Source organism: Lutjanus erythropterus, chromosome 24 (genome assembly GCF_056507025.1).
Source record: "Lutjanus erythropterus isolate fLutEry1 chromosome 24, fLutEry1.hap2, whole genome shotgun sequence".
NCBI classification, from domain to species: Eukaryota; Metazoa; Chordata; class Actinopteri; order Lutjaniformes; family Lutjanidae; genus Lutjanus; species Lutjanus erythropterus.
The window spans coordinates 19,032,124-19,052,973 of record NC_139340.1 but is presented as its reverse complement, the minus strand read 5'-3'; the positions used below and the strand labels follow the sequence as shown (position 1 = coordinate 19,052,973).

The window sequence follows — 20,850 nt, the reverse complement described above, 5'->3', positions numbered from 1 at the left end:
AATTGACTTATGTACTTTAATTTTTGAATCATTCAAATGAAACTTTATGAATCAATCAATCAGAGCAACAGAATGTCTTCAGTAAAACACTTTACTGAACATCATCTCACAGGTAAATTTGGCCTCTGGTTGGAAACAGATGTGTAATTTGGACCCAAATAAAAGATATACATAAGATATATATATATGAAGACAATATAAGACATTTTTATTCAGTTTTGTCATGTTGAGATTTGAGGCGTACATCAACCCTGATCAGAAATAAATGAACAAAACATGAAGCCTTTTGATTTTTCACATTATGACCTAAAACCCAACAGAAGTTTGACCTCAGAGAAACTTAAACATGACGATATGATGTTTCATGAAAACAGAATCACATTTTTTAAACAGAAAATAAGACCAGTAGTTCTTGTTTCCTAAATCTGATCTGTCATTAAACCAGTTTCTGTTCCAGCACGTCAAAAGACGCCGCTGCAGCTTCCTCCGTCGGCCTCTCATTGGCTGTCGTCATGACGCCCTCCACCCAGTCCACAAAGTTGGCCATGTTGGTGTACACCCCATAATATCCGGGGTGTGAACAGCCCCGCCCCCAGCCCACCACGCCGGTCAGGAAGTGGGTGGAGCCGTAGAGCGTGACCAGTGGGCTCCCGTCGTCTCCGCGGCAGCTCTGCTGGCTGCCCTCCAGGTACCCCGCACACAGCATGTTGCTGGTGAAGTTGAACTGGGCTCTCTGGGAGCACTGGGAGTTTGGGATGATGGGGACGGAAAATGTGCGGAGGACGGGGGACACCGGGGCGGCGTGAGTGGCGCCGTGCTCCTCATTGCCCCCCGTGGTCCTCTTGCCCCAGCCCGACACGGTGTGGTAGCGGACCAGTAAGAGCTCCCGCTGGGCGAAGTCTTTGGTCGGCAGGCAGACGGGGATGGCGTGACGGTTCAGGGCGACGGATCGACTCAGCTGCAGCAACGCAACGTCGCTGTCGCCCGTCTCCGGGATGTAGCCTTCGTGGGCAATCGCCATGGAAACAGATATCTTCTGTTCTGTGCCCTCTTCCACGTCCAAGTTGTGTTCCCCTGGTAACGGAAAAGAAATACAAATCAATTTGACACTTTTACACAAAATAACTAAACGAAGCAAAGAAACTTTTCAGAGTAACTTTATAGAGAAAGTTTATAAAACAAAACTTTTATAAACTTTACATGTCAGATTTACAAAGTAATGAAAGTTAGATCTGACGCTTCAGAAGAAGTTTATTCAACACTGGTGTAAAAGTGCAGCTAAACTGAATAAAGCACCAATTAATTACCTGCCACCACAGTGAGGTCTTGGGGGTTGTTGCCATGGATACAGTGGGCAGCGGTGACGACCCAGTTTGTGTTGATTAGAACACCTCCACAGTGACTGTGTCCATGTAACTGGACCAGAACCTGATAGACACAGACAGTTATTGAAGAGGATGTCCCCTTTACATGTCAAAGATCGTCTCTCTGCACCATCCTGAGGACAAACAGCAGGGTTTACCTGCCAGGGACACTCTCCTCTGGGACAGTGGTTGGCTCCCACCAGCCTGGTCTGACCCACAACACTCTGGTTCAGGTCTGTTTCCTGAGGAGCCGACCGACCGCACGGATACTCCACTGAAACAAAACACACACCTGGTCTCACCAAACTACACACTGCAAACAAACCTGCAAGACCTGTGATGCTTTTAACACCGAGGACGTGACCGTCACTGGTCACCACATTGTGTGCTGTGTGTTCTGTCCACTAGGGGGCAGATCGGGGTGAAATCTGAGTCTGCAGAGGTTACGATGTTGTTCAGAACAGCTGCCTCTCTGTGATGAAAAGGACCAGCAGAGGAAACGCTGAACACACAGGCTCAGACTTAAACTCACTCACAGTAACTGCAGCTACATCGGTACTTTAAAGTAGTAATCGTCAGTAGTATTTGTACCCTGAGCGATACACTGTCGTCCGTCCGCTCCCAGCTTGTATCCGTCGGCACAGGAACATTTCCGAGTTTCTCCTGAGCCGTCACAGAAATGCTGACAGTGTCCATTCTGGTAAAGACACTTCAGTAAGTCTTCAACCACTGAGGACAGAAACGGTCACATTATTCAGATTTAATGTATATTTTAACATTAAAGTTCCCATCAAACAGCTGATGGAGCTGCTTGTTTTATTACCATTTTCTCCAGGAATCACAAATCTCCTGTATTTCTCCAATTTATGAAATCCCAGAAAACTAACAGCAGTAATATGAAACATTAAACAAAATGTGAGCTTGTCATTTAAATATCAAAATATTTGAATGATAATTTTTCGTACCTGTCTCACAGTGTCGTCCTTCAAATCCCTCGGGACAGTGACACTGGTAGGAAGTCTCCATGTAGACACATGTCCCGTTGTTCTGACACGGGTCGACCAAACAAGGGTCACGTCCTGATTTAAAGAAAACAAAAAGAGAGAGAAAAGAAAGAAAATCAATCAGCTGACAGATTTGATGTTTATTGTTCAGAGGATCAATAAGACTGATCACAGACACTGATGAATCAATATCTGAGCAAACAGAAGGACACAACATCAAACCGCTCATGTCATCAGTGTACGATACGATCAGACGATTGTAAAACAGTTACCAAACAATAACGGCCAAAATGAAAGGTGTTACTTACGATCATACGTCATCCAGAATTGCTTCTGAAAACAGTAAACAAATAAACATATTTAGTTATTTCATCACACATTTCTGTCCAGTTTATTAATTATAATAATCTGACGTAAACATTTAACGGTTAAAGCTACAGACAGAACGTCCAGGTGGTGAAATAACTCATGACCAGGTTCATTATTTATCATAACGGCACAGGTCTGGATGCATTATCCTGTTTATTCCACAGCCGATAACAAGTAATCCATATTCAGACAGAATATCAACAGTAAGTCTGTGTACAAATTCAGTATCACGACATTTAAGAACCTGGAAACTGCAGTTTCTCTCTCTTTTTGTTTTTTACCTGAGCCAAGCCACACATCAAAGATAACAATATACAGTAAATATCAGAATCAGTATCAGGAAGAACATGTGGAGTTTAGAAAACTTGTTTTTTGTTGTTAAGAAAGACGCAGGACACTTCACACCTGCAGTTTAAAGATGGGACCAACTCACCGTCTTGTCGTTGTCTTCAAAAACTTCTCGAGCCTCTTCGTAGTCGCAGATCTCCTCGATGCATTCCCGCTCCAGGTTCCCTTGTTGCAGCTCCTCCAGGAAGCCGCTGTTGGCTCGACGCCACCTCTGCAGCACGCCGTTAGCCTCGCGTCTCTCCACGAACACTGAAACACGTGATAAAACACCACAAATTAACATAAAAAGACAAAACAACATGAGGAAGAGTAAGATGACAAAAAATAACTTAAAAAGGTAACGAGACAAAAATGATGTAACAAGGGAAAAATCAAAGTAAAAGACGTAACAAGACAAAAGTAACGTATCACACTAAAAATCAACATAAACTACATAACGAGATGAAAATGACATAAGACAAAAATAACTCAGAAGAGGTGAGAAGACAAAACAGCACAAGACATAACGACAAAAATGATGTAAGAAAAAAATAACTTCAAAGAGGGAACAAGACAAAAAAGACACAAGAAGACAAAGAATAACTAAAGACATAACAAGACAAAGGATGTAAGAAGACACAACAAAGATCAGTTGTTATATTTAACTTCATTTCTTGCTGTTTAACTGTGACGTCTCATGAAAACAGACCTGCAGCAGCAGTGATGGTGGACAGAATCCAGACGCTGCAGCAGATCCTCAGCAGCATGTTGTGTTCAGTGTCTCCACAAAACAGGCACAAAGGGCTTTTTTTCAGAGAGATGGGGACATTTTTAGTCCACGCCCACCGAGCCTGTGACCCTCAGAGTCGTTTTTTTTAACCAGGTCAGTAAACACATCTCCTCTCTTCCTGATTATCTGCAGCTCAGCTGAAAAAATATCACAAGCATCGCTGCAGGTAACAAACTGCAATACAACAGAAACTACTTTTCTTTTTAATATTGTGATAAATGTCATTTTTATTATTATACTGTGAGGTTTTGATGTTGTTACATTCAGACTTATTAAACTTCAGTTTATTTTGGCATTACTTTTCAATATCAAACTCATTTTTTCTGTTTTAGTTTATGATGTAATTTATCTTCCATCTACAGAAACAGGACTGAACACATGAATCTCTCTCTGTACTGTATGAACATGTTGTGTACATGAATGATGAAATCATGTTACTCACACACACACACACACACACACACACACACACACACACACACACACACAGGCATTTACATTATTGTGAAATTAGCAAACAGACTTCAGACTCAGTTCTTCTCAGTGTTTTTCCCCAAAAGGTCGATACTCATGAAATAAAGACACTAAACTAGCTAACATCACTAACTAGCTAGTAAGCAAACTAATTACTCTGTTATTGATCGCTGTGGTAGTTTTTTCTCAGTTTATTGTGTCTCTGATGACCCTTCAAAGTAAAACGTCCCTGTTACAAACAGAAATGAGACATTTTCTTTGTTTTCAAATCACTTTTTACAAATTGAACCGTTTCATAGTTTGACATGAATTTTTCTACACAAAGAAACGCTGCTGGAATAAAACGGACTCAGTGTTTTTCATGATCAGAGCACAAACTGCTCGCCGTCTGCAGACATTCAGGCCTGAACTCTCTGGTCGTCGGGTCATCAGGTCGTCAGGTTGTGTATCGAAGCGTCCGTGGTGTTCGTCGGTGGCTCTGGCGTCGCTGTTCGGTTGTGGATCCACTCCAGGTAGTTGGACACTCGGGTATAGATGCCGTAGTTGCCCGGTCGGGCGCAGCCTTTCCCCCAGCTGACGATCCCCAGCAGGAACACCGTATCCTTGTACTTCGTCACCAGCGGTCCGCCGCTGTCGCCTTTACACGAGTCCTGCTGGCCCTCGATGTATCCGGCACAGAACATGTTCTTGGTGAGCACCACGCCGCTCTCCTCCACGCACTGCTGCGTCCGAATCCGTGGCACCTGCAGCCGACGCAGGATGTGCGAGGTGGGTCCGCCCTCACCTACCCTGCCCCAGCCGCTCACCGTGTGCAGGCTGACGGCCCAGAGCTCGCGCTCGGCCAGCGGTCGCGTCGGTAGGCAGGCTGGGACGGCGTATGTCGTGTAGACGATGGGCGACGCCAGGCGAAGGAGGGCGATGTCGTTGTTGGCGGTGCGCATCACGTAGTTCTCGTGCATGATGATCTCAGCGACCTGGATGAGCTGCTCCGTTCCCTCGTTCACCTCTGTGTTGTGCTCACCTGACAGACAAAGAGCAGGGTCACAGAGTGTCCTACCTGTTCAGGTGTGTTTAGACTGAACGTCTGCTGTGAACGGACGGATTCGTACCTGCGACCACCTTCAGGAACTGAATGTCTGTGTTGTCCAGGCAGTGAGACGCCGTGAGGATCCATGTGGGTTTATAAATCACTCCTCCACAGAAACCTTTGCCTTTATACTGCAGCAACACCTTCAACAAGAAAACATTCATATCTCAGTGATAAACACGTCATATTATACTTTTTTATTTTATATTTAGATTGAAAAAAAACATGAAGAACAACCACAAAACTTAGAAAAGACACAAAACATTTACTGCAGTAGTTTCCTTCACCCTTAAATTGTTCATGTCTTCACTCATTTAGTCATTTAATTCTGTTTTTAGATTTTTCATAATGGAACTTTTCCTTCAAAGTTTTCATCAAAGCACTTTTCATCTTTAGAAACTTTGTGATTTTCACCAGATTCAGGTTTTGGCTGAACTTCAGAGTCCAGTCAAGTAATTTCAGGACCGAAGCTACGCTAAGCTACAGAAACTCGACATAACTTAACGTACCTGCCAGGGACATTCACCTTTGGGACAATCGGTTCCCCCGACTATCCGAGCCCGAGAGTCGACCTGATTGGCTTTGTTTTGTCCCTGCAGGATGGGGACCATGCCGCACGCCACCGACTCTGAAAGCACAGACAAATAAACTGATTTTATTTATTTATATGAAATAAGCTGATTTTTTTTTTCTGGGGACGATGTATAAATAAAGTTGAGTTTGAAAAAAGGAAGTGTGTGTTTTTTATTTGGTGTGAAGGTTCATCAGCTCCGAGTGTCGCCAACCCTGTCAGATGTATGCATCAAATCATCGTCCCACCTTTTGCCACGCAGCTCAACCCATCAGCGTCCAGGAAGTATCCATCTGCGCACGAGCAGTTTAGTCTTCGTCCTCCCTCCTCTTCGTCACAGAAGTGGTCACAGCCTCCGTTCTCCAGCAGGCAGGTGTCGGGAACGGCCAGGTACTCTAAAACCAACAACATGTATAAATATACGTACAGAAAAGTCAAATCTTTGATCTCTCACTGTTCGTTAATTTTCAGTGTTGGTTCAGTGTTACTTTTACTTGTACTTTTATAGTGAGGTATTGGTACTTTTACTTGAGTAAGTATCAGGATACTTTTTCCACCGTTGTTAAGGACTCCAAGGTTGACCTAAAAAACGACTTCAGCTCCAAGTTCTACCATCGATGGACCTCCTGACCAGTCAGGTGGTCGGACCGTTGGCGTACTTCACTCACCAAGCTCACAGTTGAGTCCGCTGAACTGGGGCAGGCACAGACAGGTGTAGGACGAACCCTGGGTGGAGCAGCTGCCGCCGTTCAGACAGGGACTCGACTCACAGCTGTCCGGGACTGCAGGACGAGAATCACAGTGACCAGTTAATTCAATTCAATAACCCACAGAACCGCTCGATTATTGTTCAGATCAGCCAAGCAGCTGCTGAAATATTCGACATAGAGGTCATTATGCTAATATTGCTAATATTGCTAATTATCATCTGGCAGATTCATAATGCTGGGGACCCAAACTTGACATTTCTGACATAAAACTCAACGTTTCTGAATGCACAACATGGCTCTGGTAAAAAGACTATTAGCCTTGGTTAGCAGCTAGCATGGCGGCAGATGATGAGCTCTCGTCCTGGTAAAAAAAAAAAAAAAACACTTTGAGAAAAAATGTTACTTACGGTTATATGTTTTCCAGAATTCATCCTGAGGAAACAGAAATGTCCAACAGTCATATTTTAATTTATAATGAATGACCTTTTTAGGTTTATGGTAAAAAAGGGATCAAGTCTTACCGTGGTCTCGGTGTGTTCAAACACCTCCCGAGCCTCCTCATAGGAGCAGATCTCCTCCAGACACTCCCTCTTCAGATCTCCCATCTGCAGCTCCTCCAGCCAGCCCGAGTTATACCTCCGAGTCCGGACCAAGACACGACGGGCTTCATCTGGATCCAGAAAGACTACGGAACAGAGCAGGAGGGAAGAGTTCGACAGAATGCTTCACACTGAGAGGTGGTTTAAATCTCTCACCTCAAGCTTTCTGGACACGAGGCACAAGTCAACACAACAATTACTGGACAAACTGGCAAAAAGCTGCTGGTGAACCGTCATGACTTTGACCAAAAACCTGCAGAACTAATGCTGCTCTTAACAGTGCTAGCATGCTAGCACCCCAAACTAAGATGGTGAACAAGGTGAACATTAAACCTGCGGCCCATCAGCTGGACTAACATTGTCACTGTGAACATGTTAGCATGCAGCTGTTAGCATCTCACAGAGCTGCTAATGTTCCTGATGTTTTCATCGTCAGTGGTGAACATTTGAGAGATACTCAGGTCTGTTTTTAAAGATTTTACTGACTGTTTCCTCACCTGATGCTGCCTGGCAGCTGGAGAAGCTGAAGACGAAGGTGAAGAAGACTTTCAGCCACATAATTGTCAGATTTCATCAGATGGTCGGGTGTTGTGTTGCGTCTTTGTGGACCCAAAGGAGCAAAGTCCGTTCCAGCCCCCCCGTCACCCTCCACCACTGATCACATGGTCCCAAGAGAAATACAAAATGTGACCTGTGCAAACTGCTCTTTGCCTTCAATGCGTGATGAAAACATCCTGTTTTTCAGATCTGAACCAGCCGAGAGGACGCCACAGTTTGGGAAACCCAATGAGAAGATGGAGTACAGATGTTGGTATCATAACCAAACCAAGAATCTCATTTAACAACATTTATTGGTGCGTTGAAGGATTTTCTGTAACTCAAAGACTCTCGTGTTTCTCTGAATGAAAACATCTGCTGTGGGTTATTTTCCAAACTCACAAGAAAAATATATGAATGTCTATCAAATCTCTGGGTTTGTGTCTTACAGGAGAAGTAAAACCTGAGGGTGTGTTTAGACTAGCTTAGCACAAAGACTGGAAAACTAGCCTGGCTCGAAGGACGAGCTGCACAGGTTGTCATTAGTCAACTTATTATCTTTTAAAATAACAAATTTGTTCAGTAAATGTGAAAAACATTAAATCACCTTCCTGACTTTTGTCTTAAATGACGATGATGTTCGCTCCCCTCCTAAACAGAACACAGTGTCAAAAAAATGGGTCTTTATTTTCTTTTTATTTGAGTAACAATAACTAATAAAAGAATCAACATGTCACAGGGCGAAACCTCAAACGTTTTATCAAAGATTCAGATATTTTCTCACACTGTTGTCAAATGTTTTGCAGATCCAACAACTTCTCCGACTGTGAGCTGAATAATATGAATTTATTATCAGAAGCAGAAACAACTCCTCAAACTTTCAGGTTTCTAATATTATATTTTGCCCTTCACTGTATTCTTCTCTAACTTTCATCATCTTTCGTTGTTTCGGTTCGGAAACGTCACCGTGTCGAACTGAACCCACTTCAGCCAGTGGACATGATGTCCTGGATCCAGTCCAGGAAGTTGGACACTCTGACGTAGACGCCATACAGGTTCTCGTTGGCGCACCCTTTCCCCCAGCTCACCACGCCTGTCAGGAACCAGGTCTTCTTGTAGCGCGTCACAAGAGGGCCGCCGCTGTCACCTTTGCAGGCGTCCTGGCCGCCGCTCCTCAGCCCGGCACAGAGCATGTTCCTGGTGATGGCGAGGTTGGTGTGGAGGCGGCACTCCTGCAGGGGGACCCTCGGCAGCACCAGCCGCTGCAGGTATCTGGCCGGCGGACCGTGCTGCAACAGGCGGCCCCAGCCGGACACGGTGGAGTGACGGACGGTCGCCAGCGTGCGGCTGAAGGTGCTGTTCCGAGCGGGGAGGCAGATGGGAACCACGTAGTGCCCCAGTTTGACGGGGCGGTGGAGCTTCAGCAGGGCCAGGTCGGTGTCCGAGGTGGTCTTGTTGTAGTTGTGGTGGATAATCACTTTGACCACCGGCCGCTTCTGCTCCGTCCTCTCGTCCTGCTGTAGGTCATGTTCACCTGTAGAGCGGCAGCGCAGTTATTTTATACTAATAATGAAAACAGTTCAGTCTGTCATGCTGAACCCAGCAGGGATAAAGTCCCAGTCTTACCCACAGTGACGTGGAAGCTGGTGGCAGGTTTCCTCCAAACACAGTGAGCTGCGGTTAAAACCCACTGATCCGACAGAACGATCGCTCCACATTTGTATTCACCGTCATCAGTGAGCAGAGCCTGAGCAGAGACGCCGTGGAATCACAGTAAGACAAAGGTTTACATGAAAGTGATTAAACAGTGGAAGAGTGAAACTGAAAACAAAACATGTCCAATGTTTCTGAGGTGGACATAAGATCCAGACTAGTTGAGCCTTGAAGTGCATTAACACTACTGGAGATGATCGCTGTCCAGAGACTTTAGGCAACATGTCCAACAACTTGCCTGCCATGGACAGTGTCCTTTGGGGCAGATCTCGCCGTTAATGACCCTCGGGGAAAATTGTATGTGAGGTCTTCCACAAACCACGTTACCTGGACCAGAGAGACGAGTGGACACACTTACGCACAAACAAATCCAAATGTACACAAACCGCTGGACCACAATCAGAACTAGAACATTAAATTACTTGTTGCTGCCTGTTTGCTTACGTTTTCAGAGAGCTAGCTCCTGTTTAGCAGCTGAACTACTGGACATTCCCACGTGATTTCCAAACTGGTTTAGTACTCGCTGGGATTTTAAAAGTGGCAGTTAGCTGGTTGCAAAATGGTCTGGATTTTAATACTAAAGAAAGGAAGTGCAACGTTTGCAGTGGTCACTGTTGGGGCGTTTCAAGGTGGTTGCTGTCACTTTCCAGGAAGTAGCTCGGGCTTTAGTTGGTGGTCGAGTGTTCATCATAATTACTAAGATATCATGAAGTGATTACTGCAGCATTTAAGTTGATTGCCTTGCTGTTGCTAGGTGGTTGCTAGGATGTTGCTATGCATGTTGTGGATATCTGCTAATAAATAAAATGTTAGTTCATCTCTAAGTTGCAGGAATAAAACCTCTGACCTTGAGGCAGACAGGTGCTGTTGTCCTGATCCAGACTGTATCCTGGAGCGCAGAAACATACGGGAGAACGATCCGGACGGTCTCTGCAGAAATGTTCGCATCCTCCGTTTCTATAGCGACAACCGTGGGAGGTCAAACGCACTGCATGGAGACAGACGAAGGCCACAACCTGTGTTTATCACGACAGGAACTCTTCCGACTACATGTACAAGAAACACATTCAATGAAACGTTGACGTACCTCTGTCACAGTTGTATCCATGGAAACCAGGTGCACATTTGCAGATGTAGGTGTCGATATGGCGAGTGCAGGTCGCTCCATTCTTACAGGGAGACGACAGGCAGTGATCCACCGCTGCAAACAGAACATTACAGAACAAATCTTTATGAACTCTGACAGTTTTTCTTAAGTTCTAAAAATAATCTGTCACCAGCCGTTGAGACGGATTGACTGTCTTCACTAAACTTCTAAAAAAAACTTCAGTTTTTAAATAAACTAAAAGAAAAAGAAAGATTTGACGACCTACAATCTTTTGTTGAGATCATTTATTTTTCTTCTTTAGATTTGTCATATTTGTTGCTTTAAGTGGCTGCAGAGTTAAAAGTGAAGGTTATAGAAATAGTTGCAACTGAAAATATTAATTTACTGTTTTTACTCCATACTTTTTGAAAAACAGATTTTCACAATTTTTTTCACTTTTAGAACTAAAGGATTCAAGAAAAGTAAATTATTTCAACAAAAGATCACAGATCAGCAAAACTTTTTTCAGTTTAAACGTTTTAAAAGAGTTTGACTTAAAATAAAAAAAATGGTTAAGACAAATCTTTTTTTTTTAAAGTGTAAAGTTTTATTACTGATGTTTCTCATGAAAAAGTTGAAGCTATAATTGAAATGAATGTTCTAAATGCTGAAGGTGAATTCGAGGTACCTGTGTAAATCCTCCAGAAGGCTTCCTGCATGGAGACAAACACTGATTAATGTCAGGATCATTAACGAGTTCAAACTCAAAGTCAGCTGGACTCTGGACTCTGGACTCTGGACTGACCAGCTGCTGCGGCAGAGCGAAGATCTCCTTGGCCTCCTCGTACGAGCATTTCTCCTCCAGACACTCGCGCTCCAGGTTTCCCGTCTTCAGCTCCTCCAGCAGGAAGTTTGCTCGACGACTGCGACGCAGGACGACGCTGGCCTCAGATCTGCTCATAAATACTCCATCTTTATAGAAAAACACAGAGTGGGGAGAAAAAAAACACGTGGTGAAAGCTGAGGTTTGACATGAGACGTGATCATCGGCGCCGTCTGTAGGGGGGCACTGGGTTTTATGTCCCGCCAGAGTTGAAGCTGGGGGCACTGAGTGATTTTAACTTTGAGTACCTTAGAATAAGCCCTTCATACCTACGGAGGCCGCCATGTTGAACCGCCATGATTCTACAGTAGCCCAGAGCGGACAAACCAAACATTAACTCTACTATTTGCATGTTTCACTGCGACCGTAGATTCTCTTACACACTTGGAAGGGGAGAGTGAGGGATGTTCCTGTGGCTGCAGTTTCTACACTCACCACTAGACGCCAGTAAATATTACACACTGCTCCTTTAAAGCAACACAGATCTTCACAGCGGAGACGAGTGAACAGCTGTCGCTCTGATTTTCACAGATGGACAAACAGAAGAAGAAGAAAAGGGAGGAGAGTGTTAAGAAGGAGAAGAAACAGGTGACTGACCTTCAGGAAGCCCAGTGCATGCTGGGATAGAAGCGATGATGAGGAGTCGTAGGAAGACGAGCGGCTTCTTTTCTCTGCTGACAGACGCCATGTTTGTTCTGAACTGATCAAAGGTCAGAAACACACTCAAAACACACAAAACCTCCCCTCTGTCTGTCTGACAAACACACACATTAACATAAACACGCAGTATAAATACACATTAACTGAAATACACAGTACAAATACTGCAAACACCGGCTCCAGTACTGCAGATTCTTACTGTGGAAAGAGAGAGTACAACGTCAACAAACAGGTTTCTGCCAGAATTAGAAATGATTTCACAGCAGAGATTTCTGTCTCTGAGCTCTTCTCACTGTCAAAGTGGGCGGGACAAAGATGATGTCACATACGTTCGTGCACCAGAGATGATGAGTTACAGCAGTGTTTCTCAGCCCTGGTCCTCAGAGACTCACTGTCCTGCATGTTTGAGGTGTTTCCTGCTCCAACACACCTGATTCAGACGATCAGGTTGTTATCAGGCGACTCGATGACGAGTCGATCACCTGAATCAGGTGTGAAATCATTTCACCAACTTTTATTTTGAAAACCTCTCAGTGATTCAGAATCCTGCTGTATCTCTGCCTCTTCTTCTGTTATACGATATTTAATATGATAAAAACATTAAAACACTTCTGATTATTCACATTTTATTGTTCACATGATCACAAAGTGTTGGTTTGTTCTTTTAAGGATTTCAAAATAAGAGGACAGGAAAAGTATAGATGTCATAATCAGTTTTTAAATAATAAAAAACAGACTGTTCTTCCTTCTACTGTTAAATCATGTTTTCCACATTTTTTTATTCCTTAACACAAAACAAAAAGCGTCGCAATAACACAATAAATTATGAAAAAATAAAGAAATGGAATAAAAAGAGTAAATCTTCATTGTTGTAAACAGGAAGACACGTTGATTCAAAGCTGCAGTTCCCTTCTGCTCCTCCAGGGGGCAGCGACGCTGCTCTCACTGCATCATGTCCTTCAGGATGTCGGGGACGAACTCCTGGGCGTCTCTCAGCTCGTCCTTCCACTCCTGCGGGATAACGGCTCCGCTGTACGCCGCCGCCGCCCCCAGCAGGGCTCCGAGCGCCGCCCCGCGGTTACAGTTCTCACCTGGAACACAAACAAAACACACAAAAACTGAATATGGTTCCAAAATGTGGAATATTTACAGTAAAATGGACCAGAGAGCAGGAGACGGTTTAGAGTACGCGTCTCTTTTCGTATGTAAAGGGAGCATAAATGAGCCTGAAGGGTTCCTGGTCTCCACCCTCGCCTCCAAACAAACCTCAGGCTGTGATGTCACACTCGAGGATTTAAAACACTCGTCCACAAACCACTGATGTAACGAGGACGAGATGAAATATTAAAACCTGCTGTACGAACCTCCACAGTTGGTGTTTGCCAGGATTCCTCCGGCGGGGTCGTCATGAAACTCGTGCGCCAGATAGAACAAGCTGGACAGAGCTCCTGCTGGGTCACAACACACACACGTTAGAACCGTTTCCTCTCTGAGCGCGGCGCCGTCACGCGCCGTGTGTCTCAGATAACCAGAGAGGTTTTAACCTTTAGTGTAGCAGGCCAGACCGAGGTAGTTCACGGCGCTCTGATGGACCTTGAGACGCTCCTCAGACGACACGGGAAACCTGGAACACACAGTCCTGATGAAGAACCACAACAACGCAGAACCTTCAGCGTCTAACAGTGAGACGTTATCGTCCTGACGATATGTTTCGTACCTGGCGGCCTTGCGGCTGTAGCTTTGGCAGGTGTCCCAGACGTCCAGCGTCCTCAGAGCGTGCTCAGCCTGCTGACGGACGCTGGCCCCGCCCAGCACGGCGTGCAGCGCCCGGCTGTAGAGGGACACGTACTCAGGCACCTTCGGGTGGGGGTGGGTGAGCTTCACAAACTCGACTGCTGCCGACACCTGAGGACACACAGGAGGTCAAAGGTCAGACAGCTGCACCGTGGTAACGAAGTACTTCTACCTTTTAGAAAAGTTCCACTGCGAGTCTTTGTGTCTTTGAGACTCAGTAACAATAATAATTATTATTGTATTTTAATGATATTGATAATCATAATAATTGCTTGATGTTCGATTATCTCTGACATCATTAAATGTTTAAAATGACGTTCTGATGATTATTTTTCCTCCATGACTTCTGTCAGTCGTCGTATTAAAACCAAACAGTAACTGATGGACGTGTCACCCACGGCTCGCTCCTCATTGGCCGAGGCGGACAGCAGGATGAAGGGGAGGATCATGGGAAGGCAGCCAATGGCGTCCAGCTGGCTGTCGGCGTACGGAGAGCTCAACTTCTGTCTGGAGCGTTTTTCAGCGAACGCCAGAACCTGAAAAACACACACACAAAAAAAGAACAGTAAAAACAGAACCAGAGCTGGGAGGTGACTGTTCCACCAGGGTGCGTTTGATTTACCTGACGAGGCGACGTCGGCCCGCTGTCCTGCCAGTCTGCGAAGAACGAGCGGTGGAAGGACTCGGCGTAGGTGTCGTGGTGCGAGCCGGGCGTGGTCAAGAAGAGGACGTAGTCGGACAGCACGGCGGCTCGAGCGTCAGGCTGAGAGACGTCGGTGAAACGACCACAGACGAGCGAGCGCGCCGCCCGGAGAGAACAGAGAACATTCAGGGTGCTGTCACCTGACTGAAGACCTGGAGAACACAGATACATCTGCAACGATCAGCTGATTAATCGATTAGTTTTCAACTGTTGAGCAGGTTTAACTTTTAAAACAGATAAAACTAACATTTAGCAAACAAGATAACCTTTTCTTCTTTGAGCGAACTCACTTTCAGACTGATTCACCGTGTTTGAAGTCACTGACTGTATTTCAGCTTTTATTTTGGTATTCTGTGATAAACCTGTTTCCTGTGACGTGGCTGAGTGTCAGCGGTACCTTCATGATAGTGCACTGAGCCTCTGGACGACTTCCACAGGTTCAGTTTATCGTGGAGGATCACGTTACCGACCACGTCAGGCCGCTTGGCGCCGGACGACCAGGCGGTGCAACCACTGCCGGCTGCAGGAAACAGAACAAACATGAACGTGAATCAGTCTGCGGTCGTTTCCTGGACTCGTGCGGCAGCAGTGAATCGTCTCGTACCGGTGTTGGAGAGGCTGAGGATGCTGGACGGGTGTCTGCTGCTGGGCGACTTAAAGCCTGAAATCCAGTTTCCAAAGTCCCTCCTGATGTCCTCGATGTCGTAGTACCAGTGGACCGGCATGGACATGGAGTCTGCTGCACACATCGTCCACAACGCCTCGCTGACCGCACGCCGCACCTGAGCCATCTCACCTGAGGAGCAACGTTCAGACACACTTTACTTTCTCAACCAGACAGATGGTTTTATTTCTATTTTATTTAAATATTGTCTTTTTAAGGACAGATGATTTTTCAGTTTTCTGGTGTTTAACAGCTGACAAAACAACTAATCGATTAATGGAAAAATTATTGCCAGATTGATCACTAACTGAAAAATAGATCCAAACAAATGAAAACAGGTTTTCATATCTATTTTTCAATTGACAAGATTGTAACAGGTTTTTATTTTTGACCATTTTCTGATATTTTATGGATCCAAAAAATGATCAATAGGTTAATCAATGATGAGAATAATGTCATAACAGTGAAAAATGTTGATCAAATCTATACTGATATCTTGATATTTTAAATATTTCATTTTCGACAGAACATCACATATTTACACACAGACACATACATTTCACCTTTAGTTATTATATTAATTACGTGAAAGTGAACGTGTCTTTATCTTTACTCACCTGTGTTTACCTGCTGTCGGACTTCAGACCAGCAGAAACAACATGATTTCATATTAAACACAGTAAATATCAGATCGTAGCTTCAGTCTGTAATAAGTTTCATTTCTATATTTATCAGTTCTAGATGTTCTCACCTTCCTGAAGCCGTTCTGTCTGCTGCAGTTCTCTGTTCTTTATGATTCCGCATCGTAACTTACATAAGTTTATGATTACAGCGTTACAAAACTCAACAGGAAGTGGCTAACATTAGCATCGTCATGCTAACGTTCACAGGCTGGACGTGTTTCCCTGGAGGATCCAGGATTAACGTGTCCGTCTGTACGGCGATGTATAAAGTTATGACGTGGTTATTAAATGTTATGACGTACAATATTAGAGTTAGAGGTTTGTTTATGGAGGCATTTAGGAACTTGTTCAGCAGTACGGTGGTCGACGTGGGTCAATTTAGAGATTCAGAGAGGACCAACAGCGGCGAGAGGGACCTTTCTTTTTTTTTTTTTTTTTTTTTTTTTTTAAACCTTTATTCCACAATTCAATTTACATCACAGGTTAAAAAATACTGACGTAAACAAAACACATTTATCATTTACATGAACAAAATACATTAGAAACTGTTTTTGCATTTTGTAACCGGACAATAAACAGGATTTAAAAAAATATTTGACAAAATAAAGTCAACTGAACTAATAAAATAATAAATAATAGCAGGAGTTGATACTTCAGATAAGAACTTTAAGTGTAACTTTATACAGGATTATAACTTAAAGAGCAACAGACTCTGACATGGTTTCATATAAATCAGAAAGACTGGTTTACTTCTTTAAGGATGATAAATCATTTTTGATTTTTATATTTAAAACAGACTTTGGAGGGTTTGCTGTTTTTCCATTTATTTTTATGTATATGATATTTCCCCATAATGAAAATGATGTTTACCATTTTAGATATATTCTCTGACAGACCGTCCATATAAACCTTCACCTGAAACTATTGAAAAGTTGTGTGATCGAACAAGAAAAGAACAAGTGTTCTATCATGTTCTGTCATGTTCTATCATGTTCTGTCATGTTCTATCATCTTCTATCATGTTCTGTCATGTTCTGTCATACAGAACACACAAGGATTTGCTTCAAAATTAAAGCTTTTCCTTAAAGTTTCAGCAGCAGGATAGATCATGTTTATTATTTTAAACTGAATTTCTTTTACTTTGGGTGAAATCAGCCATTAAAGATAAACTTCAATACGTCTTCATCAGCGTCGTTTCATTTTCTGCTCTTTACTTTTATTGATTCTTTCAAATCATGGAAAAGTTTCTCTTTCATCACATTTCCAAGAACTTTGTTGCATCTTTTTTCACCAAACTTCACGTCTCCTGTTTTTAAATCAGGCAGTTTGACAGACACCTTCCAGTGTGTGAGGATAGTTTTAATCATGTGTATTAAGAGGAGAAGAACTTCTCTACAGACTCCATTAAATTCTCTATAAGAACATTTTAAACTAAACTTTTCTACAAATGAACAAGTCAGTAACATACAGAACTTTCTTTTCTTTCTTCCTGTTAACAGTAGTGGTTCTATTGTTCCACATGGCGGCGCTGTGAGGCGTGAAATTATGACTGAACATCATCTTCCACCAGAGCAGTTATTTATCTATGGAAGTAATTTAATTGGCAGTTTAATTATATCAAAGTCTCATTTCAATAAAAACTCTAATCCTCCAACATTTTGGAAAAGACATTCTGGTACATGGAACCATATAGAACCATATAGAACCATACAGAACCATATAGAACCAGGTTTTGGAGACACCAGTTTTGATATGCCTTCAACAGATTCTGCCAAGAACAGACAGATCTGTCATAAGACAGTTTTTCATATCTTTTATTTTCCCTTCTATGTTTAGTTGTTGTCTCTTATTTCTATTTTCAGAAATTATTAAACCTCAGAGTTTTAATTCAGTTTGAACAGAAATAAAGTTTATATTTGACTCATCACAAGGAGGAAGAGATAATATTTCACATTTTATCAAGTTGAAACACAGACCTGAAGCTCTAGAGAAGATTGATATTATATCCAGAGTTTTCTCAATTAAAGTTTTATCATTTAGAAAAATTACTGTGTCGTCCGTAAATTGACTTATTCGATATTCATAATCGAAAATAGTAATTCCTTTAATTTGAGGGTGATTTATAATTAGATAAGTGAACATGTGTACATAAAGTAAACAGTTTGTTGAAACAGGACGATTCTGTCTGATTCCACATAAGATCTGAACTTTGGATGAAAGAAACGTAAATATAAAAATCATTAGAAAACATTTTAATAACCTCACAGAAACCTTCTCCAAATCCACGTTTTTTGAGCGCAGTAAACATAAACTAATGTTCAACAGTGTCAAAAGCTTTGAAAAAATCAATGAATAACACAAAACCATCTGATTGAATATATGATTGGTAATCAATCATATCCATCTTTGGTTTCGGTAACAAACTTATCAATATTCCAGAAAAGCTTCATACAATCATTTTTTAACGTCCACTCAGGAATGTTTGAGGAATTCAGACGTTAAACCGTCGATTCCTGGTGATTTGATCAATTTCTGTTGTAGTTAATTCATCTTCAAGTTAATGTTAATATTTATGTTAATGTCTTCATTGATGTTTTCAAATAAAAAGTCACATTCTGATTTATTAAATTTGGACTTTTATAAGAAGAGACTAATTTCATCCTGATTAATTTCTGATCTTCTTTACGACTTCATCATTTATCATGAGCTTATTTATTTTTTTCTGTCCGTCTTTGTTTTTCTTTTCACTCTTTTTGTTCCATGTGTCTCTGAAGCTTCATTTGTCTTTACAGTGTAAACGTCTAACTGGGACTGCAGTCACTTTAATTCGTCTTCTAGGGATAATTGAGAATTATTTGTTAAAGAGTTGATTTTATTGATCAAATCATTTTGTTTCCTTGTGTGTGACAGTTTTTTTTTTTACCTGTGTTAATTATTCGTTTGGCCTCAAACTTATCACTCATGTCTAATTTCTCAACCTCAGAGACAAGAAACTTCACCTGATCATAAAATCCAACGTTCTGTAATAAATGATTGTTAAACTTCCAAATATCTGGAGGATTGTGATGTTGATTGGATGTTACAGATTTATCATGTGATCGTCTGTGAGCACAGAAACAAATGTCACATTTTGAAATATTGTTTTTGAGCTCAGATGAAATCAGCCAGTGTTCGAGTCCTGAACATCGACCGTTTCCTGCAGAGTTAGACCAAACATACTGAACAGATGATGGATTTGATCTTCTCCAATAATCAATGATGTTTGTTGTTGTACATAAATTCAGTCTTGTGTCACTGTATACAGGTTGAGAAGTTTTCTATCTAAGAGTCTGGAGTTTATTATGGTCTCAACATCACTTCATCTGAAGAATATGTTGTTTTCTATTCTTTTATAAGTTGACTTTTGAATTTTACATAGAGATTAACATTAACTATTAAAATATAACGTTTATCATTTATCTGCACTGCCACCATTAACCAGTGACCCTCAGTGTCACATTTATGATCAATTCTACTGCCTGGAAATCTATTAAATAAAATCAGGACTCCTGCTGAGTGAAGTTTCCAGAATGTTTCATCAGTCATAACTGAATGAGTCTCCTGTAGAAAAACAACTTGAGAGTTTTGATCCTACAAAAATAAAAGTCTTTACACTTAGTATTATTTTTAAACTCCTGACATTTAGTGACAAAAAAGAAATAATGATTGTTTCAAGATGCACTTAAACTTGTTTTTGTTCAGGAATGAACATGTCCTTAATAACATCATATCACAACACACACACACACACACACACACACACACACACACCACACACAAACACACACACCACACACAAAACACACACACACACACACAGACACACAGACACACAGACACAGACACACACACACACACACACACACACACACACACACAACACACACACACACACACACACCACACACAAACACACACACCACACACAAAACACACACACACACACACAGACACACAGACACAGACACACACACACACACACACACAAACACACACACCACACACACACACACACACACACACACACACACACACACACACACACACACACAACATACCAACTTAAAATTCAAGTTTTTAAACCTCTTTAACTTTCACCTGGTGAGATTCAAACTAACATCACCTGACAGTTTTATCTGTAAACATAAAAACTTCTTACCGTGTTTCTGAATTTCGGTCTTGAACAAACATTTGTTTGATTAAGTGTCTGAGTATTTCCTTCTTCTAGCAGCTTTTCCGGGTCAATTCTGCCTCCATCGATGAGAACTTCGTCCCGTTCCGTCTGGTTTCTTGCACCTCGGACCACAGCTTTTCTCACGCTCTTCCTTTGAACTGGATGTTCGTCTCTGCAGACTCTGGACTCTTCATTTCTTACACATTTCGTCTCGAACAGTTCGCAAAGCAAACTGGATGATTATCGATCTGAGCATCTTGTAGTTTCTTCTTTCCCAGGCGGCGCACCGTGTCCACTGAGCCGCATCTTCCCGGAACTCCACCGGAAGCTGTTTGTTTATCACTGCGTCTGACGTAATTGACCCCCTTGTTGTAGTTGCTGACTGTGGCCACAGGAGGGCGCAAAAACCCTCTAATCATTAAAAAGAAAGAGAAAGGTTTTACATTAAAAATAAGTTATTTGGCTTCATTTGCACATCTTATTTTAAACATACATCTAAAATGCACATATGTTTACTGACATGACATCATCAGGATTTCTGCAGTTTTCAAGAAGTAAAGTTTAAGACCTCAGTTTGCATTAGTGGTTACTGGCTTGATGTTTGACACCGTGACAGTG

The 20,850-nt window shown here is 42.4% G+C and overlaps 4 protein-coding genes across 6 annotated transcripts; all 4 read right to left on the bottom strand.

Annotated features, from left to right (window-relative positions):
• Positions 1-396: 396 nt before the first annotated feature.
• Positions 397-3,852, bottom strand: f7i (coagulation factor VIIi). Its single transcript, XM_084714081.1, has 8 exons — positions 3,774-3,852; positions 3,171-3,334; positions 2,677-2,701; positions 2,330-2,443; positions 1,956-2,093; positions 1,523-1,638; positions 1,308-1,428; positions 397-1,074 (listed from the first exon to the last, which is right to left on the bottom strand). The coding sequence occupies exons 1-8, from the start codon at positions 3,829-3,831 to the stop codon at positions 437-439; spliced, it is 1,374 nt and encodes a 457-aa protein (XP_084570207.1). The 5' UTR covers positions 3,832-3,852; the 3' UTR covers positions 397-436.
• Positions 3,853-4,578: 726 nt separating this feature from the next.
• f7 (coagulation factor VII) lies at positions 4,579-8,159 on the bottom strand. Its single transcript, XM_084714084.1, has 8 exons — positions 7,793-8,159; positions 7,218-7,381; positions 7,104-7,128; positions 6,655-6,768; positions 6,235-6,381; positions 5,925-6,043; positions 5,438-5,558; positions 4,579-5,349 (listed from the first exon to the last, which is right to left on the bottom strand). Exons 1-8 carry the CDS (start codon positions 7,851-7,853, stop codon positions 4,757-4,759), a joined length of 1,344 nt encoding a protein of 447 aa, XP_084570210.1. The 5' UTR covers positions 7,854-8,159; the 3' UTR covers positions 4,579-4,756.
• A 352-nt stretch (positions 8,160-8,511) lies between these two features.
• On the bottom strand, positions 8,512-12,429 carry f7l (coagulation factor VII, like). 2 transcript variants are annotated; one of them, XM_084714085.1, is made up of 9 exons: positions 12,375-12,429; positions 12,113-12,269; positions 11,438-11,604; positions 11,321-11,345; positions 10,633-10,746; positions 10,393-10,533; positions 9,784-9,872; positions 9,459-9,579; positions 8,512-9,366 (listed from the first exon to the last, which is right to left on the bottom strand). In XM_084714085.1, the coding sequence occupies exons 2-9, from the start codon at positions 12,201-12,203 to the stop codon at positions 8,819-8,821; spliced, it is 1,296 nt and encodes a 431-aa protein (XP_084570211.1). In that variant the 5' UTR covers positions 12,204-12,269; positions 12,375-12,429; the 3' UTR covers positions 8,512-8,818. The 2 variants fall into 2 exon arrangements, with proteins under 2 accessions (XP_084570211.1, XP_084570212.1); XM_084714086.1 differs by having other exon boundaries at positions 12,113-12,215; positions 12,375-12,394.
• A 355-nt stretch (positions 12,430-12,784) lies between these two features.
• On the bottom strand, positions 12,785-20,564 carry LOC146305015 (uncharacterized). Of its 2 annotated transcripts, none has more exons than XM_084714088.1 (9): positions 20,218-20,564; positions 15,277-15,468; positions 15,070-15,192; positions 14,592-14,824; positions 14,368-14,505; positions 13,893-14,080; positions 13,720-13,799; positions 13,540-13,623; positions 12,785-13,266 (listed from the first exon to the last, which is right to left on the bottom strand). In XM_084714088.1, exons 2-9 carry the CDS (start codon positions 15,461-15,463, stop codon positions 13,118-13,120), a joined length of 1,182 nt encoding a protein of 393 aa, XP_084570214.1. In that variant the 5' UTR covers positions 15,464-15,468; positions 20,218-20,564; the 3' UTR covers positions 12,785-13,117. The 2 variants fall into 2 exon arrangements, with proteins under 2 accessions (XP_084570214.1, XP_084570215.1); XM_084714089.1 differs by lacking the exon at positions 20,218-20,564 and adding an exon at positions 16,088-16,373.
• Positions 20,565-20,850: the final 286 nt, after the last annotated feature.

Bases quoted from the DNA above. Each gene is read 5' to 3' on its own strand.
- f7 (XM_084714084.1), bottom strand. From the start codon at position 7,853: ATGTGGCTGAAAGTCTTCTTCACCTTCGTCTTCAGCTTCTCCAGCTGC. The intron at 7,129-7,217 runs GTAAGACTTGAT...CTGTTTCCTCAG, and splicing joins TTGAACACACCGAGACCACG to GATGAATTCTGGAAAACATA. The intron at 5,350-5,437 runs GTACGAATCCGT...TTTGTCTGTCAG, and splicing joins GTTCCTGAAGGTGGTCGCAG to GTGAGCACAACACAGAGGTG.
- f7l (XM_084714085.1), bottom strand. From the start codon at position 12,203: ATGGCGTCTGTCAGCAGAGAAAAGAAGCCGCTCGTCTTCCTACGACTC. The intron at 9,580-9,783 runs GCAAGTTGTTGG...GTCTCTGCTCAG, and splicing joins AAGGACACTGTCCATGGCAG to GCTCTGCTCACTGATGACGG. The intron at 9,367-9,458 runs GTAAGACTGGGA...GCCGCTCTACAG, and splicing joins CAGCTTCCACGTCACTGTGG to GTGAACATGACCTACAGCAG.
- f7i (XM_084714081.1), bottom strand. From the start codon at position 3,831: ATGCTGCTGAGGATCTGCTGCAGCGTCTGGATTCTGTCCACCATCACT. The intron at 2,444-2,676 runs GTAAGTAACACC...TCTTTAAATCAG, and splicing joins ATTCTGGATGACGTATGATC to GACGTGACCCTTGTTTGGTC. The intron at 1,639-1,955 runs GTACAAATACTA...GTTTTGTTTCAG, and splicing joins ACGACAGTGTATCGCTCAGG to TGGAGTATCCGTGCGGTCGG.
- LOC146305015 (XM_084714088.1), bottom strand. From the start codon at position 15,463: ATGGCTCAGGTGCGGCGTGCGGTCAGCGAGGCGTTGTGGACGATGTGT. The intron at 14,825-15,069 runs GTACCGCTGACA...TGTGTTCTCCAG, and splicing joins CTCAGTGCACTATCATGAAG to GTCTTCAGTCAGGTGACAGC. The intron at 14,506-14,591 runs GTAAATCAAACG...TGTGTTTTTCAG, and splicing joins GGCCGACGTCGCCTCGTCAG to GTTCTGGCGTTCGCTGAAAA.